The sequence below is a fragment of the Pantherophis guttatus genome, chromosome 14 (assembly GCF_059756535.1).
Source record: "Pantherophis guttatus breed Tessera chromosome 14, ASM5975653v1, whole genome shotgun sequence".
Classification (NCBI taxonomy): domain Eukaryota; kingdom Metazoa; phylum Chordata; class Lepidosauria; order Squamata; family Colubridae; genus Pantherophis; species Pantherophis guttatus.
The window spans coordinates 16,460,862-16,476,581 of record NC_142076.1 but is presented as its reverse complement, the minus strand read 5'-3'; the positions used below and the strand labels follow the sequence as shown (position 1 = coordinate 16,476,581).

The following is a 15,720-nucleotide window of genomic DNA, read 5'->3' as shown; positions in this document are numbered from 1 at the left end:
ACCATCTCAAAAAAAGTTTTATTAGCGTGATTAAAAACATGTGCTGAAGACCAACAGATCAAATCATTTTCAGGGACACAGAAGAAAGGAAAGAAGAGTCTCTAGCCTGACGTTTGGCCAACCCAGATTTCAAGTTGAGTGCACAGACGATTCTACTGTCGGTACTCGCTTGAGGAAAACCGGCTGGCGTTATTTCTTGGCAACTACTTTGGATCAGTCGTCCTAAGCGGCTAGGTATAAAAATATTTCCATTTCATTAGACATGTCTCGGGGGTTTTTTAAGAAACCTTAATGGAGAGAACTCTGATCTTTTTTAAAAAAGATGTCCATATTAAAAAAAAAAAAAAAGGAAGGGAAGAGGGTGTTTCCAAAGAAATTAGTATTTTTCTTTTTCAGTCAAGAAGTCCACTGAAATTAGACAAACCACAAAAATCCCTCTTCCGGGAAGGAATCATTAAAATTCAGAAAAACCAAAACCACCAAAATCAACAACAAAAAAAACAAACAAACAAAAAAACCCCGAACCCATCCAAAGAATCAAAACGGTTTCATTTTGCTGGTGGCTTCCGGTTGGGACTCCCGAGGATTCAGATGGGTCTGAGAACGAAGACGGCGTCGTCCAAGACGTAATAATCGTTGTACATGTCGCCTTCGCACAAGTACGGTAGTCTGGTGAACGCCTCGATGGCGAAGCCGGCTTTCTTGAGGACGTCCGGCAGGCTGTTCACTTGCTCCTCCCACGTCTGTCCTTTGATGTCCAAAATTTCGGATGGTTTATCCCACTTGCCACCTACTGAGAGAACAGAGGCTTTCGTTAGCTGCCGTTCACGGGGACGGACGGGGAACGGATGCCGTAAGCGGAATGAAAACAGGAATGGGCGTTGGGCGTAGGGCAGGGGTGGGCTGCTGGGGGTTCGCAGGGGTTCGGGAGAACCTCTAGCTAAGATTCTGTGCAGTTCGGAGAACCCACAAATCCCACTCCTGGGTGGCACCACCTACCCACCCCTCCCAGGATTCCCCACGCGGCCCGTTTTGGATGCAGGTAAGTGCAGGGCGTGCGGGGAGGCTCGGGGAGGGCAAAAAATGGGCCTACTGGAAGTTTGGGAAGGCTGGAAACAGGCCAGTTTTCAGCCTACAGAGGGCCTCCGGAGCCTGGGGAGGCCATTTTTGCCCTCCCGGAGGCTCGAAGAAAACCTCCGGAACCTGGGAAGGGCAAAAATGCCTCCCGTCACTGCCGTGCTGCAGGAGGCTGACTAGTTCACACCCACACCCACCCAGCAACCGGGCAGGGAACTCCTTGCTAAAATTTTTGAAGCTGGATTCGGCCCACGGGGTTCTTAGATCTGGCCTGGGGCTGTCCTGGAAACAGCGAAGGAGCGGCCCGTGGTGCCTCTGCCAACGAAAACGGATCTCGGGAGAGCTGCGCGTGGCCCTCTCAAGCTCAGTTTTCGCTGGCAGAGGGTTGCAGGAGGCTGTTGCAGCCAAAGAGGAGCTTGGGAGCCCGTTTTCGCTGACAGAGCGCTCGGGCCATTACAGACGCCCCCAACACAAGTGACGTTGAGATGGCCACGCCCACCCTGGCCCCTTAAGGTCAAACACAACCCTGATGCGGCCCTCAATGAGACTGAGTTTGACACCCCTGGTATAGGGAGATTCTCAGCCATCCAGATCATGGTTGTCTCAAAAGTGCTTTTTTCAAGAGGCAACTGGATTTTGTAGGTTTTCTTTGAAGATGTTTCACTTCTCATCCAAGAAGCTTCTTCAGTTCTGACTGGATGGTGGGGAATGGAAGGACTGATACTCCTTGCAGACAGTTGGTCGTTTGCATCCTTTTACAGTCCTTGAGGCCACTTGGAGGTTTATCTGCAGAAGTTCTAAGAAGGCTCCATACCCATCTGTGTCCTCAGTTGACCCTGAGGACACAGATAAACCTCCAGGTGGCCTCAAGGACTCTCTAAAAGAGATGCAAATGACCAGCTGTCTGCAAGGAGTATCAATCCTTCCATTCCTCACCATCCGGTCAGAACTGAAGACGTTTCTTGGATGAAAAGCAAAACGTCTTCAAAGAAAAACCAGAAAGCACCTTTGGGACAAAATGGGCATTGTATGATTATGGGATTGCAAGAAAAGACACCGTGTGTGTGTCTGTGTGTGTGTGTGTCAATCAAGTATGATTGTCGGGTGCAAATAACCATGAACATTTGTTGGGTTCGAAACACAGATACTGTAAATTATTGTCGCAACCTGTACACAAGAATCTAGTCAGCTAATGGTTAGCACTAAATGAAACTAGCTAAAAGTTGACAGAATTAAAGAGGCAGCTCTCTTGTGGCAACGCCATGATCCCAAACTAATGACACCTTTAACTCTGCCTTCCGGTTCTGCCTGCTCTCCTTCTACAATGATATAACACCCCACTTTCTATATCTGAACAAGCATTTGATTACAGTAAGTCCTCGACTTATGACCACAACAGCAGGCGGCCTGCGGAGCTGGCAGCAGAGTCGGACAGTGAGGAGGCTGGGGAGGAACATGGGCCAGTCCTGGAGTCTAGGGAAGGCTCGGACGAGGGCTGTGCGTCGGAGGCACAGATGGGGCCAGGGCCATCTGGGAGTTATGTGCGGATTCCGGAGCCTCCAGAGTCAGACATCAGCGAGGCAGAGGAACGGGGAGCCTGTTCCCAGTGCACGCATGCATAGAGCTGCCAGAAGGCAAGAACAGTTAAAACAAAAGGGGCGACTTGGGAGTAAGGCTTGGAGATGATTGGCCCCTCCCATAAGACATAAAGGAGGAGCAAAGGGACATGAGCCTTTGCAGGAAGCAACTTTGTTTGTTCTGGTCGGTTTAAATTCTGAAGCTCCATTTTGACTTGCGCTCCGTGTGGCCTTGCAAAGCTAATTGCCAATTAGGTCTTTGGCAGCGTGTCAAGGGAGATAAAGGTGGGTGCTTATCAGCCTTATCCCGAAGGACTGTGGCAGACTTCTGTCTGGACTCTTTACCAACTATTTGTGACTCATGACGGGCTGTGAATGAACAGAATTCACAGCCGTTGAAATAAAAAGAGGGTTTTTGGGACTAATCGTGTGCTTTTTACTGTCTCAGGAAGTCTAGGTCAGAACAACTGTGCCCAAAATTTCTATTCCAAAGCAAGGCAGTTGTTCAATGCGTTTGCCTCATTCTACAACCATTTTTGTCACAGTTAAGCGAATCGCTGCTAAGCGAATCACGGTTGTGAATCATGCGGACGTTAAGTGAATCTGACTTCGCCTATTGAGCCTGCTTATCGGAAGCGAGCTAGGAAGGTTATAAAGGGTGATCCCTGGGACAGTACAATCATCATAAATACATGCCAAATTTTGGTCAGATGCTCCTGCAATGGTCATAAGTGTGAAAACTGGTTATAAGCAGTGGTGAAATCCGGCCGGATCTATCCGGCTCGCACGAACCAGTAGGGTCGGCAGCGGGAGGCTCCGCCCACCCGCCGGGACATCATTACGTCCCGTTTTTGACCCTCTGCACATGCGCAGAAGAGGCGCACGTGAGCACACATTTCCGAACCGGTAGTGAAGGTAAGTGCATTTCACCGCTGGTCAGAAGTCGCTTTTTGCAGGTGCTGTTGTAACTCTAAATGGTCGCTAAACAAATGGTTGTAAGCCGAGAACTATCTGTATCTGGGAGACCTTACCATTTTCCACGTACGGATGAAAAGGCAGAACTAGTGCCAGGATGACTCGGCCTCTTGTCGGTTCCAGCACGCTCCTGATATCTTTTAACACCGTCAGTGGCTGGTCACAGCGATCCAACAGATTCAAGCAACTGATGACATCATACTGGAATCCCGTGTTCTGCCATTCGTTAATGCCAAGCACTCTGCCGAGGGAAGGAAAAAAACACAGAGTTAAATACCTGGTAAAGGTTAATTCTTCACTTCTCACTCAACCCGAGTGTTCTGACCTTAAACAGCACAAACGTAGTCCCGGCAAATCTCTTTAATTCATATGGCTGTGAATTGCTTTCATTTACAATCCGCAAGGCTTGATAAACAGTCTTTCAGAGGAAGGTTATCAACACCCACCTTATCTCCCATGGAAGAGCTAATTGCCAGACGCAGGGCAAGGCCTAACTTGGCACAGAGTCAAAAACAGAATTTCCAAATCTTGAATCGGCCGGATGAACTAATTGCTTCCTGCAAAAAGCTCCCGTCCCGTTCACTCCTCTTTTATGTCTTACGGGAGGGGCCAATCATCTCCAAGCCTTACTCCCAAGTCGACCCTGTTTCCTTCATTGTTCCTGTCTCCTGGCAGCTCTGCGCATGCGCACACTGGGAACAGGCTCACACTGTTCTTCTGCCTCGCTGATGTCAGACTCCGGAGACTCCGGAGGCAGCAAAGAACTACCAGGTAGCTTTGGCCCCCTTCTCTGCCTCCAACTCAGAGCCATCGTCCGAGCCTTCCCCAGACTCCAGGACTGGCTCATGTTCCTCCCCAACCTCCTCACTGTCCGAATCTGCTGCCAGCTCTGCTGACCGCTGGCGGACCACAACACTGAGAATGATGCAAGAACAACCTAAAGCGCCCTCTCTCTCTCTCTCTCTCTCTCTCTCTCTCTCTCTCTCTCTCTCTCCCTCCCCCTCTCCCCCCCCCCACTTCTCGGCTTTGCTGGTGGGAGCACCTGAAGTTCAACAGCCTCAGAGAAGGCCACAATCCTCCCCATTTGAATGATTCTCCTTAGCTTTTGGCCAAATGGAAGCTTACATTTAATAAGGAAGGAGAGAAGCAGGCAAAGGTGTTCATCTGGTGTGAGAAGAGACAGCCCAGTCCAGATGTGGAGGCCAGGGCGAAGAGGCTCAGACGTGGAGGCCAGGGTAGAGAGGCTCAAATGTGGAGGCCATGGTGGACAGAGCAGTGCTTCTCAACCTCAAAACTTTTAAGATTCGTGGACTTCAGCTCCCAGAATTACCCAGCCAGCAAGTCTGGAATTAAAGTCTAAGGAATTGGGGTATTTTTGTTCTCTAACTGCAAAATTCTGCTTTTTTCTGTTTACTGGTTTAGGGTTAGATAGTGCAAGGAACGAGATAATTATCTTTTTGGACACCCTCATTTTCTTACATCAGCCGTAGAAAAACATAAGAGCATCAATAAGGTAGAATGAAGAATTGCTAAACATCTGTTTTCGGAGTGACACGGTGTTGACTTAGGATCCTACCTGTATTTCTTCTTTTGAAGCTGCCAAATCATGGTCTCAGACAACTCGGTCACGTACGTTTCCTCAAAGTGGGGACTCATGACTTTGGTGACTTCACCATCTCCAGCTCCTAAATCGAGAAGCCGACGCGACTTCCAGTCTGGGTTGATTTTAAGCAGTCTCTGAAATTGTTCAGGTGAAAACACAAACATGGAACCTCTTTCCAGCAAGCTGAAAGGTTAAAGATGGGGAGAGGTGAGTTTATTTTGGAAGGGGGCAAACGGGAGGCCATGTTTTCTTCAACGTTGGGGGACATGAAGGGGACCTATCGTTACGGAGAAACTAAAAGAAGAGAAGGAAAAGCCTTCTCAGGAATTAAGACATTGATTGATTCATCTCTAAAAAGCTATACGGATGGTCCTTGACTTATGACTGTAATTGAGCCCACAGGCACTTCAATAATTATATCCAGGGCCAGTAACCTTTTCAGGCATGGCTGGACACAACACACCAAGGCCAGACTATAAATAAATATACCTCCCCATAAAAATTGGCCATTTCCTTTTAGAAATTAACTTTTTGTTAATTAGAGAGGGCACAGAAGTCATCCAAACATATACAAGTCATCCTCAATTTGCCACCATTCTCTCGTGACCATCCAAAGCTACAATGGCACTGGGGGAAAAAAGTGACTTATGACCAGTTTTCACACTTATGACCGCTGGAGCATCCACAGGGTCGAGTGATCAAAATTCTGACTTCTCATTTATTTAGGATGGTTGCAGTGTCCTGAGGTTACGTCCATCCTCCTTTTGCAACCTCCTGACAAGCGAAGTCAAGGGGGAAGGCTTAACCCTGTGAGTAACTTAACAACTGCCGTGATTCTTTTAACAACGGCAGCGAGAAAGGTCGTAAAATGAGGCAAAACTCACTTAATAACTGCCTTGCTTAGCAGTGGAAATGTTAGGCTCCGTTGTGGTCATGAAGTCAATGGAAGGCTGTTTTTGCTGGAGGATGCCATTCCTAGCTAGTCTACTACTAACTGAACATGTGCAAAAAATGTCCATCCCGCCCCTTTAATTAAACCCAAGAGGCCAATGTCTCACACTTACCCATTAATAGACGTCCTGGACATGAACAGGCTAAAAACAGATGATACAAAGGAGTGATAAAGTTGAATGAACAACCAGCCAGATTTCTCAATGCTATTGTTTAAGAAGATCCGTGTCCCTTGGTCAAGGTAACTCTGGATGAAGATAGGCTGAAGTGCTTCACACAACTGCTCCGTATTGCACAGATACCACTAGAGAGAGAGGAAGAATTACCGGTAAGACTGATTATTTGAGATCTGCCAAACCAAGAAGGAGCATTCGATGGAACAAGAATTGCAACGCAATGCAGTATGTTTTGTCCTGCAGAAAATCCCAGCCTTTATCATCTATAGGTGTTTCTCAATCTTAGCCATTTTAAAAAGGGTGGACTTCATCTCCCAGAATCCCCCAGCCAGCACCCAGTTTGTCTATCCAAAATCTCAACTTCAATTCTCAACATCTCGAAGATCAACGTTGAGAATTCTAATTGGTTCCTGCCCGTCAGCAGGGACAATGGACCGGTAGCCCCACGACGAGATAGGCAGCAAATACATTTAACAAATAAATAATAAAAATAAACAAACAAACTAATCAGTTCCCATGTCTAAGATGCCAAGATGAGCTACTAGTCAGAGTAGCTAATATTAGGCTATAGGGACAAAGACTTAAGCCAAGGAAAGGATGCCTCTTTTGAACCTTGGTTGATAATTTAAGAGGCAAAAAAATCGCTATTATCCTTCAGGAATCTATTTCAACATGTTTGTAACTCATGTTACAAACCAGAATAAATCAACCAGAATAACAGAACTGGAAGGGATCTTGTAGGCCATCTAGTCCAACCCCCAACCCAAACAGGAGACCCTACACCACTTCTGACAGATGGCTGTCCAGTTTCTTCTTGAAAACTTCCAGTGATGAAGCTCCCACGACTTCTGAAAGCGAGCCGTTCCTTCAGTTTATTGTTCTCACTGTCAGAAAATTTATCTTTATTTCTAGGTTGAATCTCTCCTTGATCAGTTTCCATCCGTTATTCTGTGTCTGGCCTTCAGGTGCTTTGGAAAACAGGCTGACACCCCACCCCCTCTTCTCTGTGACAGCTCCTCAAATATTGGAACACTGCTATCGTGCCTCCCCTTGTCCTGCTTCCAGATTAGATCAGTGGTTCTCAATCTGTGGTCCATGGACTGCTTGGGAGCCATGACATTGTCACAGGAGGGCCACAAAGGCTTGGGAAAAAAATGTTATGATTTAAAATTTGGAGTTAAGCCTCGGGGGTTTGTGGCCACAAAAAAGGGTATTTAAATGGCATCGGACATGGGTATTTGCGAGACCACCTTCTGCCGCTGATTGCTTCCCACCGACCAGTACGCTCCCACAGAGAGGGACTCCTCAGGGTGCCGTCAGCCAGGCAATGTCGGCTGGCAGCTCCTGCCCTCTGGAACAATTTGCCCCCGGAGATACGGATGCCAGATCTCCAGGCCTTTCGCCGTGCCCTAAAAACTTTTCTTTTCCATCAAGCAGGGCTGGAGTGAACCCCCACGCCCTTTTTAGCTTTTTAAGTGTAAATTGGGTTTTAATTGGATTATTTTAAATTGTGGGCCAAAGCTATATAATTCTTTTAATTGATTTTAAATTTTGTATTGGTATGTTTTTATCCTTGGCTGTGCACCGCCCTGAGTCCAATAGGAGAAGGGCGGTATATAAATTGAATAAATAATAATAAATAAAATAATAATAAAGGAGGTCAGTGCTAAAGAAATGGTTGAGAATCCCTCGTTAGATTATTTGTTAATGTTCTCAGCAAGCTGATATTCCTGCTCCAAAAAACCAGTCGGGACAGAGGACAGGATGCGTTTTAAAATTTGATTTATTGTTTTGAATTTGAAATTACGATTACAATCCATTCACGCATTTCGTTATTTTTTTTGGCTTTGGCCAAATGTAGAGTCAATATCTGGCCTCCCCAATGATCACTCCTGATGGGATGGTTCCCCCCACCCACCCTCCCTTCTGGCCTAGACGGGGCTACCCGAAATCAGGCTGTTTTAAGCAATCTTAGAAACATCAGCGAGGCCATTTTACAGCTCTTCCTCTTCTTGTCAGGAAATGTATTAATCTCTTGACTGTAGGGCTTCCTGCTGTTCTAATTATCTTCTATAAAAGCTTGTAAGTCTTCGGTGCTTTTCTTGAGAGGGTGGGAGGGAGGGATTACAAGACGGGCCTTGCGTTACAGAAAGGATCCCGGCCATACAAAATTTAGCAGCGAAAAGGCCGAATTACCGTCATAAATTGAAAAAGGCACAATGCAGGGCAAACGTCCAAAGTTTCAATCCCATTGTTTTTCTAGGACAGTGGGGCTTTTAAAAAAAAATTCCCCAAGTTTATAATGGAAGAAATTATAGCTTTCGAATATAATTTGATGGAAGGGGACAAAACTGTATGAGATGTTAATGTTATGATCGGGAGCCTGACATATCAGCCTGACTTGGCGTGTGGGATGTCATTATCTTACAATAGGTGAGAAAGTGAATTTAGAAATAACAGGAAAGGTATGACTAGAATCAAGATCACGTGAAGGGTTAATACCACTTTATAAGGCCTTGGTAAGGCCACACTTGGAATTCTGCATCCAGTTTTGGTCGCCACGATGTAAAAAAGACGTGGAGACTCTAGAAATAGTGCAGAGAAGAGCAACAAAGATGATTAGGGGACTGGAGGCTAAAACATACGAAGAACGGTTGCAGGAACTGGGTATGTCTAGTTTAATGAAAAGAAGGACCAGGGGAGACATGATAGCAGTCTTCCAATATCTCAGGGGCTGCCCCAAAGAAGAGGGAGTCAAGCTATTCTCCAAAGCACCTGAGGGCAGGACAAGAAGCAATGGGTGGAAACTAATCAAAGAGAGAAGCAACTTAGAACTAAGGAGAAACTTCCTGATAGTGAGAACAATTCATCAGTGGAACAACTTGCCTCCAGAAGTTGTGAATGCTCCAACACTGGAAGTTTTTAAGAAGAGGTTGGATAACCATTTGTCTGAAGTGGTGTAGGGTTTCCTGCCTAAGCAGGGGGTTGGACTAGAAGACCTCCAAGGTCCCTTCCAACTCTATTATTCTATTCTAAATACGACTACTAGACACACAAAGAATTGATATACAGTTAGTCCTCAACTTACGACAACTGAGCCCAACTTTTCCATTCCTGTTAAGTGAATTTTGCCATCTTTCATGACATTTCTTGCCACAGTTGTTACGTGAATTATTGCGTTTGTTAAGTTAGTAACATGGTTGTTAAGTGAATCAGTCTTTCCCATTGGCTTTGCTTTGTCAGAAGGACGCAAAGCACGCGACTCCAGGACACTACGGACGTCGTAAAGATGAATCAGTTGCCAAATATCTGAATTTTGATCACGTGACCAGGGGCATGCTGCAACGGTCGTTAAGTGTGAATCCTAAGACACTTTTTTCAGCGCCATTGTAACTTCGAACTGTCACTAAATGGATTGTTGTAAGTTGGGGACTACCTGTACAGCAGTTGAAGCTTAATACTATACTAATACCAGCTATGCTGGCTGGAGAATTTTGGGAGTTGAAGTCCACAAGTCTTAAAGCTGCCAAGTTTGAAGAGCTCTGACTTTGACGGAAGACCACGAGGATATCCCAAGGCGGTAGACTAAAGATTTAGAAGTAAAAAGAAAAATTCCAGAAGAAAAGGGGGAAAAAAAGGAACCGTAAATGACTATATGCTGTTGCCAATAAACCATGCATGGATCCAGTTAAATCTTTCGTTCTCCAGACAGGGGGACTCATTGTTTGGTTATTTGGCGTCAGAACAGTTAAACTTCGCAATTCATTTTTGGGACTTATCTGCATATTGCAGTAATATATATATATATTAAATCCAAATAGGTCATCAAAAAGTCTTTAGCCAAATGTAAGAAGGAGCCTTTAACTCCTTTGATGAATTAGCACAGGACTTCAAACATTGGCAGCGAAAAGGCAAGTGGGAATATTGATCGAGAATGCAGCCCGACGTTCATGAGAAGGGTTTTCCTGATGAACTAACAAGGAAAACTTGTGTAGCTTGTTATCAATTTAACCTTTTAGGGTACAGGTAGTCCTTGAGTTACGACCAGAATTGAGCCCCACATTTATCTTGCTAAGTGAAACATTTGCTGAACGGGTTTGTCCCATTTTTACAATTTTTCTTGCCACAGATATTAAGCGAATGATTGCAGTTGTTAAAAGTTAGTAACCTGGTTGTTAAGCGAATCTGGTTTCCCCACTGACTTGGCTTGTCAGAAGGTCGCAAAAAAGGGGATCATCTAACTCCGGAAAACTGCGACCGTCATAACTATGAGCCAGTTGCCAAGCATCTGTATTTTGATCCCATGACCCAGTGGATGCTGCAATGGTCTGTGAAAAATGGCTGTTAAGTCACTTTTTTGCAGTGCCGTTGTAACTTTGAACGTCACTAAATGAACTGTTGTTGTAAATTGAGGATTACCTGTACTTATTACAGCTGTTAGCATATTGACCCAGTAAATTCTAATTAAGAATCGCATGCCAAATAGAATCATAACCCACAAGCCTGAAGGATAACAGGCCTAATTCAGTGAAGAGTAAAAAGTGAATGTGGATTCCATTTTAAAAATCCATTTTAAAAATCCACAATAGGACAGCTGCCCTTTCTCGGCTCCCCCTTGCCTTTTGACCCATCCCAGCCCCTAAAATTGAGAGATTTCAGATAATATTTATATCTAACTCTACCTGACACAAGTGGAATACCCATAAATCATGTTTCTTTCAAATTTCCAGCTTTCTAGCAGATGTTGGCCCACGTTCAAGACCTGAAAACATTTACACTTACTCAATTACTACTAAGTGTCAGGCATACAAATAAAAAACAGTATCAAGATCAGAGCTGTCCAGATGTTTGCAGATACAGCTCCCATAATAATACCTGAATTGTAGAATACTTATAAGGAAAAAACAAAACAAAACACCACACCAAGGAAGTAGAACAAGATGGACGAGACCAGGGACATCGAATCGGAAAAGAGCACCTAACTTTAAGACTTGTGGACTTCAACTCCCAGAATCCCCCAGCCAGTCATGGGAGTTGGGATAAGTCTTTACAGTTGGCAAGATTGGACACTCTGATTTAACTAAAAGGGAAGAATTAAGGAAGAAAAACAACGAAGAGGGTGAAAAGAAGGAAGTGTGAGAAAGAAACAAGAAAACAATGGAAATATGAGTGAATAGGTGGTATTAATGATATATACAGAAAGTAAGGCAGTCAAATGCTACATCATGGATTCAGAATGCTGGGAGTTGTAGTCCGGAGAATGCTAAATTGGACAAAACTGCTTTCAGAGGAAAAACAAAAACAAACAAAAATAAAAGGGTCTTTCTTGACATTTTCACAAGTCAAGATCTTGCAAACTAACATTTGGGGAAATGCAAATTAATTTCCTTCTAATTTACACCACCCCACTATCCATCCACAGCAAGGGGCAACATTAGTGCTCTGCACAAACAGGAAAGAGGAGGCCGTGCCAGGACGTGATCAAATCACAGGGGGATTTGCATGGCAAGAAAATATATATATATATATATATATTTCCAGTTCCTGAATTATCGGAGAATTGAGAAGCGAGGCTGTTTTTCTTTTTTTTTTTAAAGTCTTAGGGGTCTTCACCAGGACTTGTCTTTCCTGCTCTAGACCCACAAAACTGGGATGAAGGGGAGGGCTGAGAAAACGTCTTACGTTGCCCTAATTGCTTCTCACCCTCCGGTCACGGAGCCTATAAAGACGTGTCATTCGATCTATTCTTTCCCAGTTCGGATTATGTGCTGCTATTGTTGCCCTCTGCACACGTTTATTTCTTAGGCTCTGCTCTTAGCATTTGGGAGGGGAGAAAGGAGAGGGCAGGTGGTGGGGAAACCCTGGGATCACCTGCCCTCTTCTCATCCCGTCCTTGATCCTGGCAACTTTTTCTTGCCTTGCCTGTGCAGATTTCTCCCTCATCCAGGTCAGGGTTGTGCCAAAGGTGGTCCCCCCCGCCCCCCAAAAAAGGCAACTGGACTTTCTTGGATTGCTTTTTTTTCCCCTTGAAGCAGCTTCTTGGATGAGAAGTGAAGCATTTTCAAAGAAAACAAAAAAAAGTCCAGTTGCCTTTTGGAAAAGCACTTTTGGGACACCTTCCTGCCTTGCACGCCAAAGAAGGAAAACAGCTGGATCACCACTCTACAAGAAGAAATACCCCAATGCAGGCTTTCTTCCCTCTCCCTCCCTTTCTCCTTCCTTCCTTCCTCCCTTTTTCCTTCCTTCCTTCCCCTTTTCTTTCTTTCTTTCTTTCTTTCTTTCTTTCTTTCTTTCTTTCTTTCTTTCTTAGTTTGATTTATATGCCGCCCTTCTCCGGAGACTCAGGGCGGCTTACAATGCTTTTAAGCAATAGCCTTCATACTTTTTGTATATACCTGCTTAGTAGGGCTTTTGGACCCCCCTAAGCGGTGTTCTTTTTTATACAAAGCCAGCTTATTGCCCCCACAAACCGGGTCCTCATTTTACCTACCTCGGAAGGATGGAAGGCTGAGTCAACCTTGAGCCTGGCGAGAATTGAACTCACAGTAATTGCAGGCAGCTGGCAGCTAAGTGCTACTTTAACAGTAGTTTAGTCCACTGCACCACCAAGCTCCTTTCTTTCTTTCTTTCCTTCCTTCCTTGTCCCTTTCTCCTTCCTTCCTTCCTTTCCCTTTCCCTTTCCTCCCTCCCTCCCTCCCACCATCCCTTTTTCCTTCCTTCCTTCCTCCCCCATCCCTTCCTCCTTCCTTCTCTCTCTCCCTTTTTCTTTCCTTCTTTCCCTCCCTCCCACTTTCTCCTTCCCTCTTTTCCTTCCTCCCTCCCTCCCCTTCCTCATTTTCAGACCTCTGACTTTGGGTCTTCGCTTTTAGACCAAGGATTGGGGGGGGGGGGAAACTCTCCCCTTCCTGAAGAGGACACTGCTGAAGGGGACGGTGTGTGTGTGCAAGCAAGGGGGGGGGGAAGCATTAGGGCCAGACCAGGCTTGACACCCCAGGCTGGGGGGTGGGGTGGGTGGGGGTATCCCCAACCCTCAATGGGCAGCGTCAGGAACTCCTTGGGGAGGGGGGGGGCTTCGAGTTGCAAGGGGCATCCTAAGGGCTCCCCCTACCCCCTCCTAACAACCTGTCCCAGATACTTCAGATATTCGGTACAAAATAAGGCTGGGGGGTCTTGAAACCTCCTCCTCCCCCTTGGAGGAAAGGGGGGGTGTCTGAAGACCACAAAAGGGAGGGAGGGAGAAAAGGGGCGTCTGTCTTGGTAAGCCCCCCCTCCCCAGGCTCTCTCCTCAGGCTGACCCCCTCCTCGCTTTCCCTCGTGGGGGGGGGAAGAGGGGGGGGCTGCGGGGGGGAGGGGGGAGGGCCCCCTACCTGCTGGTTCTCCTTGTCGCCCGGCGCTGCGTGGCCGGGGCCGCTCATCATGTTCGCGTAGAGAGAGCGGGATAAAGGGCTCCGGAGGTAGCGAGCGGGGCCAGACCACATCCTCCTCCTCAGCAGCCACAGCGAGACGGCGCAGCAGCCCAGCCAGGCCAGGCAGAGTCTCATGGGGGAAAGGGGCCGCGGAGGAGAACGGAAGAAAGGGGCGAGCGATCACCCCCGCCCGCAACCACCGCCTCCTTGCTCCATGGCGGCGGCGGCGGAGGAGGACGAGGAGGTGGCGGCCAGAGCCAGCGCCGAGATCCCCATTTAGCGCCCTCGCCGGCGCGCAGCCGAGGCCGGAACCCGAGGCCCGCGGAAGGGGGGCCCGGCCGGACAGGATGGCCAAGGGACACGCACGCGCCCGACTACCGCCCGCCCGCTTGCTCTTTCTCGCGCACGCGCAGACACACGCGCGCTCGCGCTCTCTCTCTCTCTCTCTTCCCCTCTCCCCGGCGAGCCGCCTTCCTTCCGCGAAGCCCTCGGCGCGCGCGTGCGCATTCGGCGCACTCGCCCCCGGGGTGGGTGCCCGCGCGCGCCCCCTCCCCTCTGGCCCAGCTCCTCCAATCCCGGAACGGCCCGAGCAGCGCCGCCCCGCCGCACAATGCCCTTCGCGGGGGCGCGCCGCTCGAGGAAAGGGGGGGCGTGGCCGACGGCGCGCGCGCGCGCACGCCCCGACGCGTTCCTTTCCTTTCTTCACCCTTCCCCCTCCCATCTCGGACGGTATGCAGAGTGGTGGTCGTAAAACGAGCTCCCCCCCCTCCCACTCCCGGAGAAGTCCCGTCGTTAAAACGATGCTTTCCAAAGCCTGATCTCCTAAGGTAGACTTGACCTATACGGGGAGGTTCCCTTTCTTTCACACATCAAAATTTTTTAAAGATGATAATTCTTATATGTCTTTCCAGCATCCCTTTCCTCTTTTAACAGCCCGTCCTTGTCAACGCCGGGGAAGAAACCACCAAAAAATACCTCACGAAGAGTTCATCATCAGCTAGACTGCGCCTACACAAGGAGGTTCTACCCGCAGAACCAGAAATTTTAAATGAGATGAACGACTTGATCTTTCACCGCCGAAACAGCCGCTTGTGCGTCTGATGGAAGAGACTTCTCCGTATTAAATGGAAATAATGGGAAGGAGTATTTATTTTTCACCCCGGGGAAAGAAAATCACTCAAAAGGAAGTCTCACTGCGCCTGCATGGATGAGAACAGCTGTCATGGCTCATAAGGAAGCTAAACTGTTGTACCTATTTGGGAGACTTTTCCCTAACTGTTCATTTTCACACTCCATGTTTAAAAATAAAACCACTTTTACGGAACAATAACTTTAAGCACCTGGAAATTACTTGCAGCCCACAGCAAAAATAAAAAAAAGGCCTCTTATTTTAAATGGGAAAACTTAATGGACGATAGTGAGTTTCCACGTCACTCCACAAAAAAAACCCCCTATGAAATATTGAACTTTTCCATATTCTCCATTGTAAACGTATTCAAAAGTTAAAGATTGTATAACTGGGAAGTCAGCTTATTTTTTTTAAAAAAAACTTATCTACTGCTGGATTGGCATAATTCCCAACTTTAAAAGAGCTGGACAATTATGCCAAATGGATTATGTATTATGAAGGCACAAACTCCAGGGCAATATATACTATTGATTAGGATCTGTCTTATTCTGCCAACATAGTTTTAGGATGATTAGTGTTGCAGTAAATAAATAAAAAGCCATTGGCATCAGCAACTATTCTGGCAGATAACGGGGGGGGGGGGGGGGAAGCATTATAATGTTATTACAGATGACAAATTGTACCTTAGCTTTGTTCGATCAGTTGAGCTGTACTGAAAAATACCATCATTTATAACAAGAATGTTTGGAGGAAGTGTTTTAAATAAATGTGGGTGTTTTTCCAATTCTTAAGCAGTATTCCTGATTGTAAGCCTGTTCTGTTACCA

General features: G+C 46.7%; 1 protein-coding gene across 2 annotated transcripts; it reads right to left on the bottom strand.

Annotated features, from left to right (window-relative positions):
- Window positions 1–14,442, bottom strand: METTL9 (methyltransferase 9, His-X-His N1(pi)-histidine). Of its 2 annotated transcripts, none has more exons than XM_034438806.3 (5): window positions 13,727–14,442; window positions 6,297–6,487; window positions 5,206–5,415; window positions 3,686–3,870; window positions 1–793 (listed from the first exon to the last, which is right to left on the bottom strand). In XM_034438806.3, exons 1-5 carry the CDS (start codon window positions 13,898–13,900, stop codon window positions 588–590), a joined length of 966 nt encoding a protein of 321 aa, XP_034294697.1. In that variant the 5' UTR covers window positions 13,901–14,442; the 3' UTR covers window positions 1–587. The 2 variants fall into 2 exon arrangements, with proteins under 2 accessions (XP_034294697.1, XP_034294698.1); XM_034438807.3 differs by having other exon boundaries at window positions 1–790; window positions 13,727–14,408.
- Between the last annotated feature and the right edge of the window lie 1,278 nt (window positions 14,443–15,720).

Excerpts from the sequence above, each read along its gene's own strand:
- METTL9 (XM_034438806.3), bottom strand. The coding sequence starts at position 13,900 with ATGAGACTCTGCCTGGCCTGGCTGGGCTGCTGCGCCGTCTCGCTGTGG. Across the intron at positions 6,488-13,726 it reads GCGACAAGGAGAACCAGCAG|TGGTATCTGTGCAATACGGA; the intron begins GTAGGGGGCCCT and ends CTCTCTCTCTAG. Across the intron at positions 3,871-5,205 it reads CTTCAAAAGAAGAAATACAG|AGTGCTTGGCATTAACGAAT; the intron begins GTAGGATCCTAA and ends TTCCCTCGGCAG.